Source organism: Labrus mixtus, chromosome 9, assembly GCF_963584025.1.
Source record: "Labrus mixtus chromosome 9, fLabMix1.1, whole genome shotgun sequence".
Taxonomy (NCBI): domain Eukaryota; kingdom Metazoa; phylum Chordata; class Actinopteri; order Labriformes; family Labridae; genus Labrus; species Labrus mixtus.
Window position 1 is genome coordinate 17,961,340 of NC_083620.1, and position 17,863 is coordinate 17,979,202.

Sequence of the window (17,863 nt, forward strand, 5' to 3'; positions counted from 1 at the left end):
AGCCAAACATCCAAATGGGACTTAGACTTTTTTTTTTATTGACAGATAAACAATAAAGACATGAAGCTGATAGAAATGTGAACACGTATTCACTTTGAGATATGATCCGTTTAACTTTAGGGCATTTTCTTCTTAATAGAAATTGTGACTGAAATAAAAGGCTTTAGCAGCACATCAATGCAAGGAATTGACAGCGAACAACTGTGGTTACAAAAATATCAAAATACTTTGCATAAAAAAAGTGCTTTAGTATTAAAATTACAAAACATACACTCTGCGATTAGCTGCATTTTTTTTTTCCTTTTGCCACAATGCCATCAAACCGAGTGCCACATAATACTACACATCAACATGTTTCTGCTGCTTTGTTCTTGATATATTGCACTGGGGTGAGGTACAGTCAAACAGCGCGCTGAGCGACACACAATCATTTTCAGGTCAAATCTAAAATAGCATTTACTGTGGGGGAAAAGGCCTTCATGTCAGATAGACAGTCATACAGCCATATATAATTTATCCGAGCTTAAACTGATAAAAACATATCTTATTTATCTATCAATGGCCATTCAATGTATTGAAGGTGCTTAAATGAAGTCCTATGTGTGGTACAGTTCTACAGGATAGACATGCAGTGTTCCTGAGCCAGCAGGAAAAGGTGCTGTCTGCTTGTTCATGTGTAGAAGTGCTAGCTTCATCTTCCTCGCTTCATTCCATTTAACGCAAGAGTTCATTACTTTGAAAGTAGCAGAGTGAGATTTTTTTAATAGCTCTGGGAAACAAAATCTTTATATATATATATATATATATTTCTATTTGGTCAAAATGGCACCCTGGTAATCCTGAAGCTGTTTGAGGGACTGACACACCTCAGGAGTGTTGTTTTCAAAAACAAAAACTCAAATATTTTCTGAATTCAGCAGGCTCTTATGATACAGTAATATATGCAACCAAAGGAGAATAAACGCTCAACAATCTCTCTTTTTCCTTGAGATTCACAAACCACAAAGATATGCTGACTTTGGGTGGCCGCCTGCTTGTTCCCTGATCCATGTACTGAGAGTGTTGGAGCTGCAGCAGCCGATCATCTAGTCAACTTCTTACAATGTGAATGGGAGCTTTTCTTGTTTCACTTGCGTCTGCTGAAGATGCTTTTCTTGCTCGAGCTCTTGTCTGCGGTGCTCAGGCCGATGAGGAGTCGCGCCTTCTCATCTTCCTCCGCTTGCTGCAGGCTGTTGTCCGACTTCCCCTCAGGCGTCTTCCCCCGCAGGTCGGAGCCCGAGGCCGGCTTCAGACGCAGCTTCTCTTTTATCATCTGAGGAACAAAGAGAGCGAGATCAGAAAAATGGTGGAAGTCTTTGCCAGGTTAAATACATGTTGTTTTTGAGACTTGTAATTCTTGGTGGTAAATGTCGTCCACCTGTGCTACAAGTGCTTTCCGGCTATCCCTCTTCACAGCCATGGCAAAGTCAAGCCAGGTCCAGGTGTTGTTGTGGTACTCCAAACACGGCAGAACCAGGTTCAGGTCCTTCCAGTCCACACTACTCTTCTCTCCCTAAGAAGGATAGATTTTATTTGTTATTTTTTAAGCCTTTATTGAGTCAGTACCATTGAATAAACAATGCTGAAATTTTAGACAAAATGTGTCAGAAGCAGAAGAGCCCCAGCAGAGTACTAGGAGTCAGATTTGACTGTTCACAAGATGAGGTTAAAAGAGAGTTGACCCTGAGGAATGTGAAGAGGCAGTTGACTCACAAGAAATAAAAAGCAACAACAAAGATCCACTAAGAACTCCTGCAGATACAGATCCACTAGCAATATATTTTTAAGGGTTATCGAGTGTTGTCACAACATTATTAACCTGTAATTCAATATGATGATCTTGAATCTGGCAACACGAGTTTAAACTTCCATTTAAATATGACAGGGTACAGGGAATACACAGAAAAAGAGATTCATGAACTTGTGTCATAACTAGGAGACAATTTTGTATGTCAGACCTGAGCTGTTTTGAGGTAAAGATATAACACTATTCAGTCCCCCCGCCCCTTTTTAAGGTTTATTATGGGACTTTTTAGGCCTTTATTTAGAGAGAGGACAGTGGATAGAGTCAAGAATCAGGGACAGAGAGAGTGGGAAATGAGATGCAGGAAAGGAGCCACAGGTCGGTTTCAAACCCGGGCCTCCCGCTTGGAGGACTACAGTCTCCTTACATGGGGCGCGCACACTAACCACTACACCACCGGCACCCTTTTGAGCCGTTTTCCATGATTACTTCGGTCCAGTCTCATTGCCCAAAATGGTAAACAGTGATTTAATTAAACAATAAAACATGATGGTAGATGCATAGCTCAGTAACAAACCTTATAGCTGACACAAAGGGGCACTTGTGGAATCTTGATGTAGATGAAGGAGTTATTCATGGCAGCTCGCTCCTTCATCTTATCAATGTCATCAACAGGATGCTGGTGGGAGGAAGTCAGAAAGCGCAAATTAGATTTCTTTTTTAGAAATTGTTTTTACATCTGAGAAATGTAAACCCAAACCATTAATACCTCTGGAGCTTTCCTAAACGACCTCCTGACCCCAGCAGTACGGTTCAGCCCCTGGGTGACACCTTTGCTGGGGCCCATAGCACCCATGGTGTCCTCTGACAACTGCCGAGTCTTGACAGGGATACCTGTGACACAGAGCAGAGAAGCATCAGCGCTGTGGCCTCCGTGTGACTCTGCACCCAACAGCTTATACTCCCACTGAGTCTTTCGCTAACACACACACACACACACGCAGCTCAAGGTCACTCAAGAGTGAGAGCCTTTTAATAGCTCAGGCGGATCACATAGCAGGGTAATGGGTTATTCAATATGACATACACACATCTGCAGAGAAAGTGAGAACTGTTATTGATCAGTTATTTAGAATAGATCACAGGCTGGAGAGAGAGAGATTACACAGTAAGTGCCAGTGTTGACAAAAACACACCTGTGGTAACCAGTCTGAACTTGTCTTCCTCATCTGTCACCTCCTCCTCCTCAACATTTCTTCCAGGGAAGAAAAATCCCATCATCCTTTTGAAGAACTGGTACATCAGCTGGATGGTGAGAGGCACCACGTTCACCTGATGAGCAAAGGAATCATTACAATCTTCAATCAAACACAGGAAAATGTGCCTTTGATGTGGTTACATATGATGATCTTCACCTCAAAGTGTTCCTTCACAGAGATTCCTCCCACAGGGGGGCGCACTTTACTGAAGATACGCAAAGCAAACTGACGTCCTGACTGGCAGGGGCTTTGAGGGCGAATAACAACCTGCAAAAGAAAGAGGAGTTAATTTGCTCTATATCACAAAATCAAAAACTTTGATTAAATCCTGTGTGAAAATTCCAACTTGATGTCCATTTGAAACAGTACTTTTTACATCACTGATGATATGAACAAAGTATCGACAACACCATGAGATTTAAAGTACCAGTGTGTAAGATGATTGATTATAATATTCAAGTATGAAAATAAAAGCTGTTGTGTTTTGGTTACTTGAAAGTGAGCCAATCAGCTCACGACAGACAAATCAAAAACAACGCAAGATCAGACTTTTTTGCGTCCACCCTAGGTTCTCCAATAAGTTTCAGTTTGGCAGTAGTTGGCCCTAAATCCTACACATTGGTCCTTTATGTGAACTTGAAATGAGTCCTTGGACATTCATGCATCAGTGAGTTCATGACTTTGCATGCATAAATGAATATGACACCCTGAAGAGCCAATGAGGGATCCATCGGGATGAACTAGATGGAATTAGCATCAAGTCTGGTCATTTTACCAGAACTGTACATACCCTCACACGCTGCACGGAGGAAACCAGACAGATGGTCATAAATAACGTTTTAGGTTGAAAACTTCTTTCAGAAGATTAGCATTAAAAAAAGAAGGATGCCATTGAGTTTTGTTGTACAATAGTAAGGTTAAAATCAAGCTAAAGTCAGATGAAATTAACATGTCTTTTCTTTTTGTAAATTGAAAACAAAAAGCAGACAAAAAAACTAAATCAGAAAAATAGTAGTAGTAGTTAATTTAAATCTGCATTAACACTTTATCTCCACCGAAAAAATAAATTCAGGTTTTATCTTCATTAGAAATAAAAAATATTGAAGTGTCGAGACAAAAAGTAAATAATGAGAGTAAAACATACCTTGTACGCTGCATTGGGCAGCAGGTTGTTCATCGTGAACCAGCCTAACTCCAAAAGATGCTCTGCTGTGTCATCAGATTTGTTCAGCTGTGGGAAGCGAGTTCAGGGTCAACATTTATCATCCAGCAGTGATTAAAAAAAACAACAACACATAAACGGTGATGAAGGGCCCTCGCACCCCTGTGCATGTCGGGGTGTGTCGCAGCAGCAGAGGGATGTGGCTAAGCGGTGGGCTGTGCAGATCGATTTGTGTAAAAGTCGTAGTACTGGCAAGTTCAAACAGGTAACGCTATGAACCTCTGTGATGTTTAACTTAGAAAGCTATAATATAATCTAAATTCTTTACATTCAGGTTTTAAAAAAGCAGTAAGACCAGGGCCATTATTTTGAAATTTGAAAAAAAAAGAAGAATTATGGCGGGTTAGTTTAAGGATCATTAAAGTTCAGTCTATATTTATAACTTGAGTAATGTTTCAATATTAATGGAGGGTGCAAAACTGACATTGCATTAACATAAAATTTGAATGTTGATTTAACAACATTATCATTAATAAAGGTTAACTTAACCTAGTGTCAAGGTCAGAACGACACGAGTGGCATGTGAGTGGCTCATGTTCCGTCATATGACGCGCATGCCGGTCTGTTCCACTCATGTGCCGCGGCATATGCCACATAGGAGTGGCATATGCCGCAGCACAAGTGGAATATGAGTGGCATATGCCGTTCTGGGCCACTCCTGTGCTGCGGCATATGAGCATATGAGCGGCTGCGGTCGGTGCTCGGGCCCTAATAAAAATAAAGGAGTAAATATGACAAAAGATAATTAAGCAGGATAGTGTGTTCTTTAATGTAGCTAAGAAGTAACTCTACTCGTTCTGTCTGCAGTACATTCATCAGCTAGCTCTTTCCCACTCCACACTGTTGTAATTCTGTGCCATGCTCACCTTACTGTACATGAATCTTTGCAGCTCCAACTCAGCAATCCCGAGCTGGCCGTCTTCTTCGGTCAAACACCAGCGCGCCTGGGCAAAGTAGATCTCAGTTCTCCTCACTACACTCACATCCTCTGGGGGCTTACGCAGCTCCAGTTTGTTTGCCCGTTGCAGCTGAAAGTCCTTGAAACACCTGCCAGACAGAGAACACAATTATGATTAACCTGTTTATTCAAATGCTCTCAGTACTGGACGTGAACGAGAGTTGATATGAGACCTGATGAGAATGTTGAGCTCTTCACTCTTCATCTGCATGTCGTTCTTCTCCTGGTTCAGCTGGTTCTGGAGTCTTGTGTTGATATCCATCAGCTCATCTCCGCTCAGTTCTTCTGCAAGTGCCTGTAAAACAAAATGATAAAAAGCATTGAGCACTAAATACCAACCACAGCACAACATTTCTTCTGGAGCGACAAAGGGCTGAAGGAAAAAGGTAAGGAAATCATCACTAATGTTCTGTTTTACATGACAGTATTAACTTAAGTTATAGTTTATTAGACTGATATGTACTATTTGACTCACTCTGATGTTGGAGTAAATCTGTTTCTCCAGGCGTCTAATCTGTGCAAGGTGCTGCCTGACAGCCTCCTGGAGGTGCAAGATGCTGCTGCGCTGCTCCTCAGGGTTACTTGAAATTTCCAGCTGGAAACGCACTCGCTGCTTTTTCTCACTGTGCTCCTGAACCAACCATGCGTTCAAATGATTAAAAAAAAACCACACAAAATCAGGAAAGGTGAAACACTGCTGTGGAAAATCTTGTGTAAATTGATCCACCAGCCTACCTTGCGTCTGGGCTCCACATGTAACAGCAGGTTGTTAACAATGTCTAGGATCATAGCGTACTGAACTGGGTTAGTGGAGATCTCAAGATCATGGTGGATGAGAGTGAAGGTGTCCACAGCCCCTGTTAAATTCATATAATCAAAGTAGTTAAAGCTCATTCATGGTGAGTTTGTTGCCCTCAACACTGTCAACAAAACAACAAGTCAATTCCTCCTTTAACTAGGACCCAAGTGAATTCTTCTGTGCAGTATATGAGCAGCCAGACATACCGGCCTGTTTTTTCAGCAGATCTTCTTTCTCGTGGTTATTCCTCAGTTCTGGAGGTTTGATCTGTGTGGCCAGCTCTGGGTTGATGTCGTGACTGTAACTGATGTAGTGCATCCGGCAGCTACACCGTGAGATGATACGCTGAACCTGCTGAGCTTCATTCACCTGGGCGGGCTGGTTCCAGTCTAAGAGCAAAAGTTTCTTTAATTAATCTCGCCTCCCTCTACGAGAATACTCCACAGCATAATTTAAGCACTTTGTTTATTCAGTGATGCATTTTTACTGCTGAGGCTGTGTGTTCTTTTTTTCTGTGGGATGAGGGTAATTTCAGTTCAGTGAAGTAATTCACCTGTAGTGGTGCTGACCATCCCTCCCACAGCCTGGCCACTCTCCATCAGCTCCAGCACTGAGTCCAGGTTACGCTGCCTGTGCTCCTCAATGTTTTTCACCTGAAGGTAACACAAAGAAAGAGTCAGGAAACAAATCAGAGGAAACAGCACTGACTGCAGACCACATGGCAGTTACTATGAAACCTTCATTGTCAAGTTAGTTCTCCTATTTTAAAGACAGGTGCTAGAATATAACTCATCTACTTGTAATTGCATTAAATCTGCATCAGTGATAAGTTTTAAAAAAGTTCTTCCTTCTAGAACTTGTTGTTGTACTAAAGCTCTAAACTTGTTGGTACTCATTTATACATATCTGATACAAACATACCTCCAGCCACAGCTGTCTGTCCTCTTGCTCAGATGGGTTGAGCTCCATGGTGGCAAAGTACTGCATGCCATCTAGCAGACAAGTCCAGGTGGTTTTCTGCTTCAGGGTGTCATTGTACCAGGCTGGGTGGTGCTCACACTGAAGGAGTTGAGCCTTTGCTGCAGACACCAACACACAGCCTGCCGTCTCTGTGCCGCGCAACATCATCTGGAGACAGCAAAAGAGAAAACCTTATATATGCTATGTTTTTTTCTCAATGGATTTTCCTGTAACAGAACATGCAATCCTTTATAATACAGATTTAACATTAAACCGAACCAAACTTGGCCCAACAAATGTATGCAAGAGTGACATTAAGTAGAATTTATATAAACTTTACCAGTCTACAAATAATTTAAAAAAAACCCTAGAGAAATCAAAATGCCAAAATCAACGCACCTGACAGTTGACCAACTCAATAAACCAGTTGCGGTTGTAGACATCATCTGTCTGGCAGGCTGCAATACCACATAGCTGATCGCTGACACCCGAATCCTCCTCTGAAAACACTACAAACTTGTCTGTTTCCTCAATCAGTTTCTGCAGCATCGATGTTCCTACAAAGTTAAGGAAAAAAAGGAGGTTAGTTAAGTTAAGTTAGTTTAGCTTAAAAGACTGGGCTGTTGTCCTTTTCTGCGCTGAGCTATTTCCTCACCTTCATGCTGACTTTTTTCTGCTCTACTGATAGTGGGCACGACTGGGGTGGTTGGAGCTGTGGAGGGAGAGAAGTTGGAAGGAGTGCGTTTGAGCTTCTTCGTCTGGAGCTGTGTGTCGATCCTCAGACCCTTCAGGGCTTCAGTGGAGAGATTTCTCTTCAGTACGGACGCTTTCTTATAACCATCGTACAGCCCGAAAGCTATGTTCCTGTTTGTGGTGGTCCAAGAAGCGCGCAGGTCCACCAAGCGCAGTTTGTGAGCGTAAGAGTTGTTAGTCTCATCCTTCTGGTTCACCTCCTGTCAGATAAATGTCATGGAGATATTAAGAAAGCAGCCGCAGTAAAAAAAATAAAATAAAATAAAAACAGGTAAAAACACCAGCCATCTGCAGATTTTTACCTCCTCCATTCGGTTGCTCTGTCGCTGGTAGCTCAGGGAGGACAAGCTGAGAAGGTGAGTCTTCTTCACCTGAGCGTTGATCTGGTGGTCAGCCGTCTCATCCCAGGTGGACGCCATCAGGTGAACTGTCACCTGAGAGAGCTCGCTAACCATCTGAGTCACGTTCCATTCAGAGATCAGCCTCCTCATCACAGTGCCAGCTGAGACGGTACACAAAGACACACATTCAAATAGAATAATATCAAATCTATGACTTAATAGATGGATAACTGTTTTTTCTTGAATAGTATGTTGTTAACTCATGTACCCTGTGGAATAAGTCTCTGAGCCCCTCGTGTGAAGACATGGCCTTTATTGCACTCCACCTGGACACCTCTCTGCTGGGCGAATGAGGCCCAATAATGCACCTTAAGAAAACATGTAGTAAAATAATAGTTATGAGGAGTAAAAAGATGAAAGGGTAAGAACAGAGTACCTTTTCGGTCAGAAGTCAAAACACATACTGTGCTCTGTAAGGGACTGCAAACGCCGGTTTCAGGGTTGAAACACAGTGCACAGTGTTTTAGTGGACTGTTGCTGGTTGACAGCCCAGAAAAACACTTACTTGTAGTTGTGGGAAGGCAGCTGTGTAGGACATCTGTTTGTAGTGCTGACCCAGCTTCTTGCGCAAAGGTCTGAGGCTGTGGAACAGCTTGCCTCGGCAGATTGGTCGAGATACACCTGTCCAAGTGGCCCAAAAGTTCTGCATCCAGCGCAGAGTGCTGCTGTACAGCAGGATTCGAGGCTGGGAGGCTTCTAAAAGGGAAAAGTAACCATGTTATCTAAAGCAAAATACATATACCGTTATATCACTGTTTATTAAAGTGCTCAAAGATGTTTAATCACAATAGAAAATCTAACAGGGCGTCATACCTGAGCCACAGTGCTGGTTAAGGTCCATGGTGATGGAGAGGTTGAGGTTCTCAGAGCGAAACGCTCTGTACGAATCATGAGGCTGTCCTGAGGTCACATCTGCAACGTTCTCAGCACAGCAGAGCATCACAGCATGGTGATCATCAGGGTTGCCATGGCAAAGCCATTGAAGGTCAAGGGTCATGCACAGGTTAGGCAGGTGTAGAAAACAGATATCATCGTACCTGGTATGGAAATAAATACTTTTATCAATAAAGAATTCTCTAAATGCAGTTAAAAGCTTTTATTTGTTTAACTACTATTTTCACTTCCTCTTACTTTGATGCTGTCCTGACATTAACGTCCAAATCTCCTTTAAAAACAAACTGTCCCTGGTTCCAGTCGTAGTTCAGCTTACTCCACTCCCAGTGCATGTTTTCTGTCGTGTTGTAAGGGTCCTGTAAAAAGGTATTATTCAAAATAGATTAGGTACCATTACAATACTACACTAACAATGACCTCAGTGCTGAAGCGTATAATTCACTGAATACTTCCATGAAAATGTTCAACATTAGTGCCATCATAAGTAAAACCTAAAGGCTCACTAGCTCTATTAGACAGTGAACGTTTTTTTCGAAAGGGGCCCCTGATTTTCAAACGCCAACAAACTTGAAGTGAAAATGTCAACATTTCTCAAACATTTATTTTCACAGACTTTAATAGCTACATTTTTTCCAGTATGTATCTATAGGACATTAATGACATAAGGTTGTTTTAAGAACAATATTTCACCTCTGTAGCCAGCTGATGAAGATTGGCCTGATCGATGTTCATCATCCACCGCCCATGCATAACGAGGCGACTTTTGTCCCACCAGGCCAGAGGAGGTGAGGGATCGACAGTGGGTTTGGTCAGCAGATCAACAGACTGGCCGATCAGAGTCCAGGCAGGGTCCCAACATGGCCCCCACACAATAGTGTACAGAGATATGTTAGCTAGATGGAGAGGAAATTGAGAGGAAGAGATGTTAACTTTGAGTTTGGACAAGTCATACTGATAATATTCAACAGTAAGACTGCTCAACTGGGACTAAAATGATGTTCATGATTGTATTGTATATACAAATTATTACTAAGTAGCATCATGATTATTGATGCTACTTATCACTGCTATTTTTTTCCCCATTTTGCACAGGAATGCAGAGTGACAGTTGTCTTGAAATAGTGTATTGGTCTACGTGACTGGTCAGATCTGTGGGAACGATTTTGCACTCAGAACATCTTGCTGATTTCATTTTTTCCTTAACTCACATTTGAAATCATAATAGAACTTCAGTGGGGGCATATTCCTGTGGACTGTCACATCTCCCCACGGTGCACCCAGTGGGACGATTTCTTTGCGATGAGCCCTGGCCTGTCCATCCTGCTCCGTCCCAATAAGACGCCCTGACAGCTCCCAGTCTCGGATCTCAAACAGGTAGCGAGGGTAATCCCGAATTCTCACTGAGACAGCAGAAAAAGAGGAAATTAATTAGACTTCTGAAAATGTAGGAAAAAAGCTGTGGGGCATGTTTAAATCGTAAATACCAATTCAGTTAGTTCAGTGTCACCTAAATCATGTCTTATGACTGCAAATACGTTTTTTTAACCTACCCAAATAAGCAGCCAGTTTAAACTTGATAGCACGGCACCACTGGACCACCAGAGGGAGTCCATCTCTGGGGAAAGGACTGATTGAGTCAATATCCCTCAGCTGCTCTCTCACCCTCTCTGGTCCATGAAGAGACTGATCAGCCAGGGCCACTAGCTCGAGGTCCGACACAGTCCAGGTCAGCAGAGACTTCCTCATAGGTGTGTTGGCGTAGAGGCGGCGAGAGCGTTGAATGTAGATCTCGATGTGCTTTTTCTCCAGTGAACTATAGAGCTCTTCAATCTTTCTGGCCGGCAAGAGCTCTCCATGCTGCTTACGCAGTTCTGCTACCTTCTTATCCAGGAGCTGAAGACGCTTTGCACTTTCCTTACTCTCATCCTTCATCAGCTCGTAGTTGTCACGCAGCTTGATTTCAAAGATGTCATCCAGGAAGACAAATGAGAACTGGCTGATTTTAAACACGAGGTCAGGCGGCAGCTGTTGGTCCTCAGTGTCCTGGCTCTGGGAGCGATGCAGAGTCTTCAGCCACTTCTGCACGCTAATTGCCATGTCAAAGGTGTTTGAGAAGTTGTACTGGTAGGGGAACTCAACAGCGAGAGAGGGACAAGTGAGGACCCAGACTCTGTTGTGAGGAGTGGTGAGGAAGGGGAAGGTGTCTCTGTGCAGCTGCATCTCAGTCAGCTCTGCGTGTGTTTCAACATCCAGATCATTAAAGGAGACAATGTTGTAGCCATCAAAGTTGAAGATCACGGAAGGAGAGCGTATGTGCATGGAGGCAGCATGCTTGGAGACTGATACGGCTTCTGTGTGCAGGGTAATGTAGTTCTGCACGCTGACATGGGCTGTCAGACGAGTGCAGCCTAGTTCAACCCGCACACACAGACCTCTAACGTGGCCTGGAATGCTTTCCGTCTCTGTAGGTGTATTCAGACTCTCCACTCCTCTCTCTCCACAAAGCATTCTCCAACACTCCTTCACTTCAGTCATGTGCTGATATAACACCATGTGGTCTGGAGGCGTCCATTCGACAGTGAGCTCCTCTTCACATTGAATCTGATTGAGAAAAAAATAACATTAATACTGGTGCAGAAATTCATTCAGACCAAGACAAATACGACTGACAGATGTGAATACCTGTAAGGTGTGTGTGGTGATGTGGTAACAAAAGGCAACGGCGGTGAGTTTGAGCACAGGATGTGGGGTCTGTGAGGCAGGGCAACATGACTCCATGTTCTCTGTGACTGTTTTGATCGTCGATAAGCTGACACCATACAGAGACACTGTGGAGCTCTCTGCAGAGCTGACGACTCTGACAGCGTCCATCCGAAAAGACACGGCACCTGAAGAGAAAACAAGAAAATAGACGACAAAGGAGGTGATTAAAGACTGAAAAAGTGTTTTGTCCCACACGATTCAATGACAGCTCTAGTAACCATTTCTTTTCTTTTATTCTGATAAATTTATTTTTCTTTTCAGGATAAAGGACAACAGGGTTGAAGCCTTTTTTGATCTTTGAAGCTATGAATTGCAAACAGCAAAACTGTGAAACCAGCAGTCAGCAAAGCCCTCACCGATTCAGTCAACTCACACTTAAGGTAAGAAGTTTGGCACTTAAAAATTAATTACACTATAGTTTCTAAATGTTGAGCCTGAAGAGATGCAACATTTTTCATAAAGGTGATATACTTGTGTGATTCTGAAAACACTTTGGTGGGTAAGCGGCTTTAAATGTAAGTATTAGCTGATTACATGTGATGTGATGTATCATCAAATTATTGTTAAGTGTCTTTCTTTACACTCTTTTAATTGACCCATCACTCCAGCTCCACAGACATCCCATCGTTTGCGTTCTTGTAGTCTCTGGCAAAAGGAGCAATAACTTACAGATTTTTAAAAATCAATTTAGAATATGTTATTCTAATATTTTCCCATATATTTGTAATTTTTAGGTGTTACTTCTGCTATGGCCTCATACACTGTAAAACTCAACACTAGGGTCTGTGTTTCGTTGTATGCCTTGTTGAAAAGCCAAAAAAGGACAAACAATTAGGTTCGAAGTCAGAGCGGTAGGATTAGGAGTGTCTTTACAGGGACACTCTTAACATGAACCAAAGTCCCTACACAGTACGCATCAGTAAGTGAATTACTAAACGAAGTCAGCAGAGCAAAGAAAAACACTTCTTCACTGTGCAATGTCACAAAACAGTCTGAAAAAGCGTACCTGCCAGGTTGGAAAGAGTGAACACATTAACATCCTCCAGAGAACAGTCCAGTTTAAACAGCATGGGCAGCTGTGAGGAGGGGATGGGTTGGACAGTATCTTCACTATGGGGAGACACTGAGGCTACATCTGGGAGCTGTGTTTCACGAGGAACACAGAGGAGGGACAGCAGACGAGACAGACACAGGGCACATGTGTCTGAAAGCTCCACTTGGAGCCCTTTCAAACTGGACTCCAAGCTCAGACTCGGAGACTGGCTGCTCGACTCCAGGTGGGGTCTGTTGTAACTCCCCTGGATGGATGAGAGTGAGGTGTACATTTATTTAAAAAAAAATGTGAAAATCAATCTCTAGCATCATTCAACATACACCAAAAATTCAAACAGTACTCAATAATTGGTTTTCCTACCTGAAGAGTGACTGAGTCTAAAATAAGCGCTTCTCCCCACACATGTTTACCAGGAGGGTGGGGTGCTTGTTGGATATGAGACCCCTGACCCACTCTCCACCAGAAGTTGTCCAGCGACAGTGAGGCCCTCTGGTGCACATTCTGGGACTCTGTACTTTCTGGGTCAACTTTTATGTCAAGAAGATGCTGCAGTTCTAGATACAGGAAGTTAAAAGTTACCATAAAACAATTAATTTAAGGGGGGAAGAAAATGTCTGCATCAGTTTGACTTCAATTTATGTCACAACAAAAAGAAAGCCATGAAAGCAAAAATGAGGACAAGGATTATAAATTAATGTTTAACAGTTAAAGAGCCTTCTTAGAGAAAGAACTTATCTAATCAAGCTTGGTATGTTTGACAAAGGTTGACACAAAGGTTCTTTTCAGATCGCTAACTAGAAAGAGTTACAAAAAGAGAAGTGCTCTGGCAAGAGTTGCACATAATGTTCATGCATTATGAAGTCAAGTGCAATAGCTTAGCAAAGCTATTTCTAAGCGACAAAAACATCACATGACATTCACCTTCCCTTCTGTGTATGTGTGTGTGTGTGTGTGTGTGTGTGTGCACTCACAGACTGGTCTGTGTGTAATATGTACCTGCACAGGCAGAGAGGAATCCAAGAGCAAAAGGTGTTGTGTCACCCAACTGAACTGACACATTAATGTTTGACACAGAGGAGGTGACCATCACGGGGGCATCCAGGTGAGGGAGGCGCCTGAGGAAAAGGAGGGTGGGCAAATAATCTAATGGACTATACAACACGAAAAAGGCCATGGAGCCACAAAGAATGAGTGATGAGAGAAACACAAACATGGATGACGACAAGAAATAGTAAGAGGTGTTAGATTATTAGAAAATGGAGACTTCTCAGGCAAAGCATTCTGGTTAAAAACTCCACAACATGTTTGTTAAAAACTAGACATGCACCAATTTTAAATCCATAATAAATGCTAACTCTTAATTTACTGCTCACACAAGGTTTTATCATTAAGCTTGACCCAAAGGATTTGAATTAGATAATATTTTGATGTACTGTTCTACGCTTGCCCTGGGGAGTTAAAGAGACAAGAGCACAAATATACATATTGAAGCACAGATGGGTAATTCCCTGCCCATGCCCAGGGAATTACCCATCTGTGCTTCTTACTTTCAGGCAAGAAGAGCAAGTGCTGGGAATCAGTCTGAAATCTGAAAATCAATGAGTGCTGCTGATGAGTGCACCTCACGTCCACACTGCTGACGTGTGTGTGGGTGTGAGTGTGTTTGTGCCACAGTGTGCATGACATGAAAGTTGTGGCTCATGTGTGACTCCATAATCGGCACAGACGAGGCATTATTAATGAGGACCGGCTGGGGAAGACCGAACAGGCTGTATAGCTGCCGGTCATTAGCTGGACGATCATGCATGTCTATTATAATGTAAACCTATAACCTTTACTTTTGCAACTTGCCTTTTCCGATGTGCTGCCTTCCTGTGAATGAGCTGTTCCCATGGAAATAGGTTTAGCCAATGGGAGAACTCCTGGTGACGGTAGTGGATGATGCAAGTGTTGACCGTGAATGACCCTGAGATGTCAATTGATGTAACCTAAAAGTAAAAAAAAAATAATAATAAAAAAAAAAAAACATACCAGTGAATATATAAACTATGAGTCAGGTATTTATCATGTGACCATGAGGAGTCTTCCTCACCTGCACGGTGGTCTTCAGGGTGTTCACACAAAGGATTCTTTGCCTACTTTGCGAGAGGAGAAGGCCATCTGCCAATTAAATGAAAAAAAAAGAAAAAAAAAGAATGTGTAAGTCATTTTTTGTTTCTTCTTTTATCTTGTTTATATTGTGCCAGGCACTCAGGCTGTCGACTCACCCTCCAGAATGAGCTCCAGGCTGCTCTGGGGAAAGCTCAGCTCAGGAGTGAAGCTTTTTAAGGGCAGCTGCTCATCGTCACGTCCGTAGCAGACTTTTAAAGACCTCAGGGTCCAGTTCAGGTGTCTGCACAGGCAGGTGAGAGGGACAAACAATGTTAACAGCAGCGTGTCGTTCATTATGAGGATCCAGTTGTTCATAATAACCACTACACGCAGTTGGGTGTAAAATGTTGACTCACCTTTTTTGGCTGTGCATGGACAGGGTTACATTTGTATTATCAAATTCCACATTGACCTCTTGGGGAATCAGCCGATGAAACCGCTCAACCGTCTCAGTCTGAATGAAGTCAACGTTTTCAGTTTCTGAAAGGAAACAGAATTATTTTACATTTCATGTTTTTAAAGGTAAACTAATGAATCAACATTTGAGAAGTGAAGAAGACATTATAAAGCTAACTGTATTTTGATTGGTCATTGTCATGGCTACCCTTTTTTACTCATTCAGATAAACTTCTTTGACATTTTTGCTCACCAGATCCCTCCTGAATGCTCTTTTTTGGGGAGGTGGGCAGCAGGAGTTGGCTGAGAAATAGCCCCTCGTGCAGTTCTGCTATGAGTGTCCTCACGTTCAAAGACAGACTACCCGGCTTCATGTCCGGTAAGCTCACATCTCCAGACAGCAGCAGGCTCAGGGCTACTTCAGCCAAGCATATATCCTAAAAAGGACAGCATGTTAACCACACACAATTAATCAAGTTGCTATTTCAGTGCAATTAGAAAAACTCACCAATTGACTGCTTTTAAGCACTTTGCTGCTTAGCTGCCCGACTGAGAAGTCCCACGCCAGCCTGTAATTAAAGTTAGAAAATCGTATAAACATGATTCTTTCTTTTCTGTTAAATTTCTAATTCAGAGCGTACATTTTAGCTACCTTTTACTCTGGTGGTCTAGTAACAAGGTTATGCCTGAAATGGTCATGTGCCATAGAGACTCTGACAGTGCGATGTTCAGTACCATCACATTGATGGAGCTGATGTGGAATGACAGCATCTAAAGACAACAACAAAACAAGAAGTGAGATATTATTTCCTTATCTAGTCTAGATAACAAAGGTAGGACGTATAGTAAGGATGCATACTTGTGAGAGAAAGCGCAGCGTTGTGGAGCTGACTGAAATCTTTCCTGGCTTTTTTCCATGTCTCTTCTTTACCAAAGGTTTGAGTGGTGTTTGCAAGTCAAACCTCACTCTGGTTTCGCCGACACACAACGCTAGGTACCTCCTGAAACACAAACATGAAAGTATTAAGTATACACCGACAGCTTTTCTTTCTAATCAAGTCGCGGAAAGATTTGATCTCAAATTTAAAAAACAGATGCGACAACTTACGGCAAATCCTGGTTAAGCAGTTTACTTGAAATCCATATCTTGTCGATTTCCTGTCAAACAAAAGAGTCACTGTTACAGAGAGTCAAACTCTTGTATAATTTTTTAACAAACATTGTCCTGGATGTTTTTTAAACAGTGGAAAAACAACATGGGAGCAGCCGCACTGTATGAGCATACAACATAAATGTCATGTACACACAGGGTGTCTTACCAGAGTATGCTGTGGGTGAAACTGGATACTAACTCCTTGGACAGAAAACAGCCCTACTGATTTGATCTTTAAATCAGCGTTCAGTGCGGTCTGAAAAAAACGCACAGCCAGGGTGCATATGAGCCACCTAGAAGGAAGAGACAACAGCACAAAACTCAAGACTGTGAAAGAGACTTCCACTAAAGTAATGTAACATTTCTGTTAATATTGTATGCAGTGCAAGGTGAAATCACTCAGTGCTTCTTACCTGAAAATGACACATAGCAACACAATTCCAAGCAGGAGAATGAGAAGGCAGAATATCAAAAGAAGAGACATTGTGTCCCAAAGTTGTTCACACCCAAAAATGAGTTCATGGGTCAGGCTGCTCCTCTGTCTGCTGTCAGCTGCTGTCAATGAGGAAGAAGATGTGCACTTCAGCTTTAAGTTAGCACCTTTACAGTCAGGTGCTTAGTTGTGACAGAGAAAACAAACATCCATCACCTTTCTGTCACTGTAGCTGACTGTAACACCACGTTAACAAACGTCATTTCTTGAGTTTTTTGTCGGCTAACGGGACCGGCTGTCTTTGCTGTGCTAACGCTGCTATTTAACTAACAGTGTTAGTTAACGTGACAAACATGACAAGAAACAACTACTTTCATCCCACAACAGTATGTCAAGCTGACATGTGAACTTCTGTATTATTATCCACACGTAATGGCCAAAAACTGTCTGCTTACGTCTGGTAGTTTTAGCCCAAACATGAAATAGTTAAAATATGCCTCCGCGTCATCCAAAAAATCTGTAGCAAATCTGTGCTAACATTGTAGCACGCTACTGCATAACATATAATAACACAGCTTGTACACAACTTAGCATTCTTTTCTAGTGGCTACTGCAAATGTCATTATATTCCGTAAGTTGCAGGTAAGAATCAAGCGTACATACCCCGACATATTCACAGTGTAAGTTTGTCGTTGCACAGCAGAGCTATGCTAACAGCAGTTTCCTGTGTAGGTAGGGTTAACACCCCTCTCTGCTCTGGTCCGCCTTGTGGCAGCTCCTCATTATAGAAACACAAACTGAGAATTACTCATGAGAGGAGAGCTGCACCAACCTCAAATATACTGTCGACGTTTTTATTCATTTTAAACAAAAAAAAAAAGTGA

General features: G+C 42.4%; 1 protein-coding gene across 1 annotated transcript; it reads right to left on the minus strand.

Moving 5' to 3' along the window:
- Window positions 1–17: 17 nt before the first annotated feature.
- LOC132980485 (bridge-like lipid transfer protein family member 2) lies at window positions 18–17,712 on the minus strand. The gene is made up of 40 exons (XM_061046648.1): window positions 17,643–17,712; window positions 16,960–17,101; window positions 16,713–16,839; window positions 16,502–16,551; window positions 16,253–16,394; window positions 16,046–16,164; window positions 15,902–15,962; window positions 15,647–15,830; window positions 15,354–15,477; window positions 15,114–15,238; window positions 14,939–15,006; window positions 14,698–14,834; window positions 13,843–13,961; window positions 13,207–13,400; window positions 12,799–13,090; window positions 11,712–11,917; window positions 10,580–11,630; window positions 10,238–10,429; window positions 9,720–9,922; window positions 9,267–9,385; window positions 8,949–9,172; window positions 8,641–8,831; window positions 8,344–8,443; window positions 8,037–8,236; window positions 7,637–7,934; window positions 7,381–7,538; window positions 6,943–7,149; window positions 6,575–6,674; window positions 6,228–6,410; window positions 5,958–6,079; window positions 5,698–5,853; window positions 5,396–5,517; window positions 5,131–5,311; window positions 4,187–4,273; window positions 3,199–3,309; window positions 2,980–3,115; window positions 2,553–2,677; window positions 2,361–2,462; window positions 1,418–1,552; window positions 18–1,312 (listed from the first exon to the last, which is right to left on the minus strand). The coding sequence occupies exons 2-40, from the start codon at window positions 17,028–17,030 to the stop codon at window positions 1,127–1,129; spliced, it is 6,708 nt and encodes a 2,235-aa protein (XP_060902631.1). The 5' UTR covers window positions 17,031–17,101; window positions 17,643–17,712; the 3' UTR covers window positions 18–1,126.
- Between the last annotated feature and the right edge of the window lie 151 nt (window positions 17,713–17,863).